Source organism: Pyrus communis, chromosome 5 (assembly GCF_963583255.1).
Source record: "Pyrus communis chromosome 5, drPyrComm1.1, whole genome shotgun sequence".
Lineage (NCBI taxonomy): Eukaryota > Viridiplantae > Streptophyta > Magnoliopsida > Rosales > Rosaceae > Pyrus > Pyrus communis.
In genome coordinates, this window is record NC_084807.1 from 7,163,896 (window position 1) to 7,172,701 (window position 8,806).

The window sequence follows — 8,806 nt, forward strand, 5'->3', positions numbered from 1 at the left end:
TGAGTCACTGGAATGGAATGAGATAAGAATCTATGTGAACATGGCTACAGGCTCCTTGCTTGCATGTTTGGATTTACCAACCGCCACACTAACTTCATTGCACATGGAAAATGGGCATGCAAAGACCACAATGTGTGCGTGTGTGTGTGTGTGTGTGTGTGTGTGTGTAAAAATGCAATAGCATTCCGCTTTTCTCACACAATCATATATAGTCATGGCTAAGTTTCAGAACTTGTTTCCATGGGCAGTGTCCATGGCTCTTTTGGTTCCAGCCATGGGCAACAAAAGCGCCATTGGCCGAGAAAGCCGTGAGCAATGATTGGGACGATGCACACGCAACGCTTTATGGTGACATGGGTGGATAGGAACCATGAGTAAGTGAAGAATTTTTTATTTTATTCACCGGTTTCATATAACACCTCTCTCTCACGGTAGTACTGAACCCATTTAGTGCCGTATGTAATATGAGAGGAATGTAAATAAAACCGGCACATACAAAATTTTTGTTTCCGATACATGGATAGTTTTAACTTGATCTATTTCTTGTACTTTAAACAGAAGGCGCATATGGATATACCGTGATCTTTGCCAAGAAGGCTATGGCTCGGAGACAACAGCTGTAGAGTACTATTCAACAACGGGCTCGTTTGCGGTGCTTGTTTCGAGGTAATGTGCGTCGATCATCCACAATGGTGTCCTCCTAATGTTGGGACTATCAAACTTACAGCAAACAACTTACGCTGCTTTCGCCCTTCTTGTTTTAACCCTTCAACAACTAATGTTGAAGCAGAGAGAGCGGGAGAGACGGCCAAAATTGGCTATATTAACATATCATTTAGGATTTATAGTTATATGTAATCGACTGCATAGCGTCTTGCTCTTTAACTACACAAATTACATCAAGAACTTCATATCAACACTCACCGCAAACGATGAGAGGAGATGGCGTCTCCAGTCACAAATCACCAACATATTCTTCTGCAGAGCAGAATCTTCCGTTCAGAACTCACTCTGATATGAAGGCCCTATCAACTTGGCAGCTCACATATACCCAGCCACAACAAGTAGAATGTAACCATGGAAAGGAAGGACCACACTGAAACGTGAATGGATCCTATCTCAGTGAAAAACTTTCGGTAAACCCGATAAATTAGAGCAGATTTTCCCAAACATTCAAGAAGTATCACGGGGTAGTGTCCTGCAATTGGTTCAAAAGAAATTCTGACCCGTCATCTGCTTTCTCATCATCATCCTCATTAACAATAGTTTTATCATTAACATCATCAGTTAAGCCAAGAAATGATGCATACAACTTATTTTTTAGCTGTCCTGACTGCCTCAAAAGTCCCATCAAAACCTCTTTGCTTACCGAATCAGATTCTTGCTCACAAAGTTCGAGGAAGGCAGAAACATTTACCGGCTTTGGCCGCCAACTCTTTGATCCCTCAGCAGAAAAAGCTTCTTTCCAGCAGGATAATGCCTCAGAAATTCTCTTCTCTTCCATATGCCCTTCAGCGAGGGACTCCCATGTACTCGAGTTGGGTTTTCCTCCTACATCAACCATGTGGTCATAGAAACTTTGGGCAGAATCAAAATCCCCTTCTTTAATATAAAACACTATAAAAAGATTTGCAATTCTAGGGTCGTATGTTGACTTAACCGCCAGCCATTCCTCATAAAGCTTCTCAGCCCCTTCAACATCACCTAATCTGAGCAGAGAAGACATTATAGCATGGTAACCCAAATTCGGAATACTGGGAAAAATTGCTTTGTATACATTCCACACCCGATAAGCCTCCTCTTTCTTGCCAACACTGCCGTAAAGACTTAAAAGATAATGATAAGGTATCCGATCCCGACCTGTGATTCTACTCTCAACCTTCCTCAGGCAAGCTTCGGCTTTGTCAAGCTTCCCCATCTTGATGTACATTGTAGCCATTGTGCTGAATGTGGTCCAGTTGGGATTAATGGTTCTGTCCACTTTCATCTTTTCAAAAACCTCTTCCATCCGTTCTGCAGATCCTTGGGATCCACGAGACGATAACCAGATATTGTAGGAGTATATATCTAGCTGGATGTTTTTCTCTATCATTTCAGAAATAATCGAATCAACTTTAGCATAGTCTTTTAGATTCATATAGAGTGTCATCATCACATTAAATGGAAGAGATTGCAATGCATGACCTTTAGTTCTCATTTTATCCAGTAATGCTTCTGCCTTCTCTTTCATTGTAGCCCAAACATAGGCATTGAGTAGAGCCCCATATATTCTCCTGTCCTTTAATGTATCTGGCAGGCTCAGGAAGTAATTTTCAGCGCTAGCAACTCCCCGAACTTTAGCAAATAAATCTAGTTGAATTGCAGCATCGCTAGTGGATATTCTAAACCTCTCTCCTCTGTTGCTCATCCAATCATACACCTGCAGGGTGCATGAAAAATTCAGAACCGATAATACAACATGCCATATTGTCTCTCCAATACGACATGCCATCTTGCCTCTCCAATTCAAAAAATACAGCAAATCAGGTGAAATTTACGACTTTACCACTTCTATCCTCAGACTTCTCCACTCCATGTCATTCAGTAATAAAATCTTACTCTCTCTCGCTTTGGTTCATATGAGTCAAAACCTTCCGTATGGTCATAGAGCCCTTATGAAATAAATCAATTTAGAATCCAGGTTACATTTTCATTTGTATATATTGGCTTACTATAAGGTGACAAACAAAAATTACTAAAAGTTTCAAGATATTGTAAGAGTTGGCCTGTAACGAAAACATCCTTTCAGAGACTATTCCATTTCGCAATCACAGTATACAGATACTTGATGATTTTTCATTTTATACGAACATGCATAATGCAGTCTAATATAAGCAATCTCAAGAAATCTTGAGAGAATCAGCAGTTGTGACATATAAAAATCTCATTGTTCTTTCAGCTAACAGACTCGAAATAGGCCTTTAAACTGGTAATCGGTTGCTTAACACTTTAGGCCAAGAGTTTCCAAATACCGATACTATAACCTAGAGAAACATATGAACTGCATTACCTAAACCAATGCATGATTGTACCGAAACATGAGAAACAAGACTTTCAGACCAATCAATTTAAATAGTAAATTTGATTTTTCACTTACCTATCAATAAAAGTACACTCAGAAACACCAAATTGAAAAACCCAATGTCGAATTTACCCAGGAGCATAAAAACACAGATTCAACTGAAGCATTTCCCAGCAAAACTATGAATGACCCACTAATCAAAACACCCTAAACCCACAAAATAACAGCACAAAATACAAAATTTCAGTATAAAAATCACTTCTTTTACCTCAAGAGCTCTGTCATAGCGCTTGTACTTCCGCAATTCCTTGACCACTCTACAAAGCTCCCACTTGGTGAGCTTCCTGCCCTCCTTCTCCCACTGGTTCAACACGTCAGCAGACCGCACTTCGGGGTCCTCCGTGAGCGATATTTTCCGGTAAATGGCGTTCCATTTGACCATGGGCCTCCGCTCGTAGTCCACGGTGCCATAGTTGTGGACTTGGGATATGGAGCAGAAGATGGCGGGGAGTTTTAGAAAATTTATGGAACCGGGCAGGGTCCGAGTTGGGATTTTGCATGGGAGGGGGCGGGAGTAGGAGAGGGAGGAGGAGAGGATGGCGTTGTGGTGGTGGTGGACGGAAGTGTGGTGAAGCATTTTGTTTGGTGGAGGAGAGTTTATCGTTAAATTTATAGACTAAATTTATTACAGAGATTAAATTTACAAACTAATAGAAATGGGGTGAGAGAGGGAGTGGAAGTTTGTGAAAACACTTCATGGCCCTATTATTTTCATTTCCTCTTTCTTCTTTTATTTTCTTTCTTTTCCTAAAAATAAATTTATTTATAGTAGAAGTCTAAACTCTCTAAGTAATGTTTTATTTTATTTTTTCATACAAAAAATTTTTACTCTAAAGAGTGGACGAATAAACTCACTCTTCATGAGATTCAAACATAAAAATACTACTAAAGTATAGTAGTAATTTGCAATTCTAAAGTAATTTTAAGATTAACACTTAGTACTACGGTCTAATGGTACTCATCTTCACTTGTAAGTGAAATGTCTTAGATTCGATTATCTCCAAAGGCGAAGTTGAATCACATTATTACTAGCTCATCTTAAAGCTAAGTTCACCTCCCCTCCTTAGTGTAAATAATATTTTTTGAAGTAATTTTAAAATTACAAAATTTGAGTTCAATTTAATAACCCCAGAACCAAGAGGTTTTCTATGATAAGGATGTCATATTTTTTCAAAAAATAGAAAAGGACTGTCCACATCTTTCTTTAAGGCTACCCATAATACATTTTAATTATCAAAACAATCTATATTTTAGGTTTTCTTTCGATAATCATCACATAAAATTTTCAAGGCAAATTAATTACTCATTTTAAATTTTTGAGAAATTATAATTTATTGGATAAAATAAAATGAAACTATGGATAATCAAACGTAAAGGGGAATGCTAGCAAACTTCTCGTTTGGACATTTTCATTTAACTTTTCCGCCTCTCTATCTCATCTTGCAATGTTGCTTAATGATCAGAATTGTCTACTTTTTAGATCACTACTTAAAATCCTCAATGTTGTTGCAGTCCTATTGGATTAGGAATGTGATTGTGTAAATCCTAGTGTATCTAGGAGTATCTTGTATATTCCCTTTAGTAGTTTAATTCCTATTAAAGACGTAATCTTATTAGGGTAAGGTTTCTACCAATCCTACTACTATAAATAAAAGCATAAGGGGGTGATGCAATACACACTTTAGAATTACATATCTCTCTTTTCTCTCTGTTGTCGTCGACCCCTCTCCTTCTCTGCCCTTTATACAGTTCAGTCAAATAGGCCTACAATACTTTATCAACACGCTCTTGCTAGAAGCTAAGGAACCGAAGGATCGTAGGAGGAGGATCTCTTCTACAAATTCAAAGGCTTTCAATTGTTTTCTGCCAATCAGGTTCTTCTAAAATAAATTAAGATATTTGAAAAAACTTTGAAGCATGAAAACATTCCCCATGATGCATGAACCCCCTATATTTATATTTTCCTTCCAATTATATATATTGTATATATGCCTATATATTTTGTCAATATATATACTTGTTCATACAACACGCAATTATGATATGTGGAATTTGTGAGTCCAAGTATCGAAATTAATTTAGAAGCAATTAGGGTTTTTAACCCTAGAATTCGAGAAAAAAAAGCTAGGATTTTTTGCGGCCGAGCCGCGACATCACTGCCGCGCCACCGTCGGTACCACCACCGCCATACCCCGTCGTTGGCCTAAAGCCTAGCTACATGGACCATCTTGGGACACAACACTCGCAGTAGCCCTTTGGGCTTGTTGCCTCTGCGCAATACAACTAGGCTTCGACCTGGTTTAAGTTTCACACGAGCATGAAGACCCAAGCCCACCAGCACGTCTGCAGCATTGCTGGGCCAAAACCCTGCAGCTTGGCCTGATCTACTAGCAAGCCTTTGTGCTTGTTGGGCTTTGTCCTAACTCCGACCCACAACCAAACAGCCAGCCTAGTAGGCTGGGCTTGTTCCCCCAGCCCAAAATCAAAGCCAGCTTCGTTGGATTTCGCACGCACCCACCTTTCAGGCCAGCCCCGTGCTGGGCCTATGCACCCGCGCCGTTTCGGCTTAAAACGTCAACAGCTTCACTGCTGGGCTCGTCCCAATTACATGGCCCGTGGCCTACAGCCATGATTTGGGCTGCCTTCGTAACCACCCGAGGCCTAATATGCCCTTTAAGGCTTTGCCCTACTCACGGCACCCAAGCCTAATGTTATTGGGCTATGGTTTTTCGAATCCAATGCTAATTTTTTTAGCATTTTAAATCATTTTAACCCGAATGTTATTATTATTTTTTGCTTCTACGATCGACCTCGTATGGTCCAATCTATTGAATTAATTAAAGTGACCAACAGTCCATTAATCAGACAATTAATCCAAAATTATTGGCCTGGAGTTCACTTTTTGGCATTAATGATTCAATAAATTTTTTCGTTTCTTTAAACCGTTGACTATCTTTCGTAGTCCCGACGCACTCACACTTAGGTTCCTTAAGCAATCCATAAATTCACTACACTTTATTGTATGTTGTATTCTGTGTTCTTGCAGGTACCCTATATGAACTAAACGTTCATAACTAAATCGAACCTACAGTTTCGAATTTAGTGTCTTTGAAACCCGAGGTTTTCATTCAAAACTTACCACATGAAACTCGTAGCTTTCATACTTAAATTAAACCAATACATGTCTATAGAACCCGAATGTTCTATAATGTATGTTTATGGATTTCCATATGATTAACCATGTTTTCTTATACCCTTTGTTTAAGGACATGTCGAACATGAACAAGCACAATTTCACCGCTCTAGAAGTTTCTGGAAGAAGTGGGTTCAAGATGTGAAGCTCTATCTTACTGCAAAGAGTTTTAAAGCTATTATCGAGGAACCAATCAACGATGAACCCACCGATGAAGCTCAGAAAGCTACTACTATGATCTTCATTCGAAGACACATCCATGATGCACTGCAGACCGAGTGCCTCGCGGAGGAGGATCCACGTACCTTCTGGCTTGCTCTGGCGGAACGCTTCGATCATCAGAAAGACATTTACTTGCCTGAAACAAGACATGACTAGCAGCATTTACGCTTCGAAGACTTTTAAGTCTGTGAATGAATACAACTCTGAAGTTTGTAGAATCCGATCATTACTTAAGTTCTTTAAAGAGGACTTAACTGAACAAGATATCCTGGAGAAGACATATTCGACCTTCAATGCCACCAATATTGTCACGCAGCAACAATATAGGGCACAGAAGTTCACCAAATTTTTGAATTTGATATCTGTTCTACTTCTTGCTGAAAAGCAGAACCAGCTTTTGATGAAGAATCATCAAGCTCGACCTACTAGCTCGAACGCTTCGCCTGAAGTGAATGTGACCAATCTAACAGCCACAATTGACGTAAACCTCGTCGTGACCGTGGTAATGGGCGGCAAGGCCCACCATGGGCCCAAGGTCCACCGAATAGAGGCCCACCCAAGGGAGGAAATTTGACCCAGAAGCGCTAACCCCTTGCCCCGAAGGCCCCAAACTTTAAGAACAAGGGAAAAGCTACCGTTCAATCGGATTCCATTGAAAATAGACATGTGCTACTGTTGTGGATCAAAGGATCATTGGTTACACGTATGCCGAGCTAACCCCGAGGCTATTGTCAAGTATCATTCCCGTCGTATGACTAACTTTGTGCATGTGGAACATCCCGAAGATGCTACTACAACTCCGGAGGTTTCAGATTTTAAGGAGGCATTTGCTCTTATGGAAGAATAAAGTTTTATTTTTCTAAGACATATTAGGGTGTTTTTATACCCTTAGTGGCCGAACCCAATAGGAGTGGTTGAACTCCCCCCTAAATTTTAGGTTTATGGTTTAATTTTTGGACAATTTTTCTAAGTCTTTGGAATTATTTGTTTGGTTTGGTTTGTTTTGAATTATGGATAATTATTTTATGGACATTATTTCTCAAATTGATTAATTGAATGAATGGACTTATATTTATGCATGTGACTTATTCAATTAATTTATTTCTACGTATGACTAGTGGGGAAGTTAGTTGTCTGGCTGATATTGCAACCACACACACCATTGCGTGAGAAACACTATTTCACTAACTTCGTACCTAAGAAAGCACCTCTGACAACCCTCTCAGGCTTATCCAACTTGATAGAAGGATACAGAAAGGCCCGTATAATGTTGTCCAATGGTACTAAATTAACCATTAAAGAGGCACTCTATTCTCTACGTTGAACGTTGCTGAGTTTTAGAGATATTCGAGATAATCAATATCATGTTGAAACCACTGAAGAGAATGGTTCTGAATTTCTTTGTATCACTTCTTGCGAATATGGTCGGAAGCGTATTCACGAGAAGTTGGAATGTCTCCTGAGTGGGCTGTACATAACAACCATTCGAGCCCTCGAGACACACCATGTGGCCGGTCCTATGGTTAGGTTCCAGGACACTCTCCTGCTTTGGCATGATCGAATGGGACATCCCAAATGAGATATGATGCGCTATATCCTCAAAGTATCATATGGGTATCACTTGAAATCTTATCCCGGCCATCCGTTTTGCAAAGCATGCTCCCTGGGGAAGTTGAACATTTAACCCTCAATTACAAAGATTATTCACGACCCTCTTAACTTTCTTCAGAGGATTCAAGGGGATATTTGTAGACCTATCCAACCAATATACGGACCATTTAGATATTTCATGGTGTTGGTTGATGCATCGACACAATGATCACATGTCTGCTTATTGTCCACACACAATGCTGCATTTGCGAAACTCCTAACGCAAATTATTAAGGGTTCACCACCCTGATTATCCGATCAAATCGATTCGACTAGATAATGTTGGAGAGTTTACGTCACAGACCTTTGACGATTATTACATGTCTGTTGGGATTGCAGTTGAACAATGTACCCCATGTTCACACCTAAAATAGCCTGGCAGAAGCTTTCATAAAGCGCATTCAAACGATAACTCAGACTTTGGTTATGCGAACCAATTTGTCAATATCTGCATGAGGCCATGAATATTGCACGCAGATATGTTGGTATGCCCGAGGCCCACCGCTACCCAACCTTATTCACCGTTACATTTGGTTACTGGATACGAGCCTGACGTCTCGCATTTATGTGTGTTTGGGTGCGCAATCTATGTGTCAATAAAGCTGTCACTACGTACCAAA

The 8,806-nt window shown here is 39.9% G+C and overlaps 1 protein-coding gene across 1 annotated transcript; it reads right to left on the reverse strand.

The window, feature by feature from the left end:
• Positions 1–803: 803 nt before the first annotated feature.
• Positions 804–3,738, reverse strand: LOC137734719 (pentatricopeptide repeat-containing protein At1g02150). The gene is made up of 2 exons (XM_068473986.1): positions 3,330–3,738; positions 804–2,419 (listed from the first exon to the last, which is right to left on the reverse strand). The coding sequence occupies exons 1-2, from the start codon at positions 3,696–3,698 to the stop codon at positions 1,184–1,186; spliced, it is 1,605 nt and encodes a 534-aa protein (XP_068330087.1). The 5' UTR covers positions 3,699–3,738; the 3' UTR covers positions 804–1,183.
• Between the last annotated feature and the right edge of the window lie 5,068 nt (positions 3,739–8,806).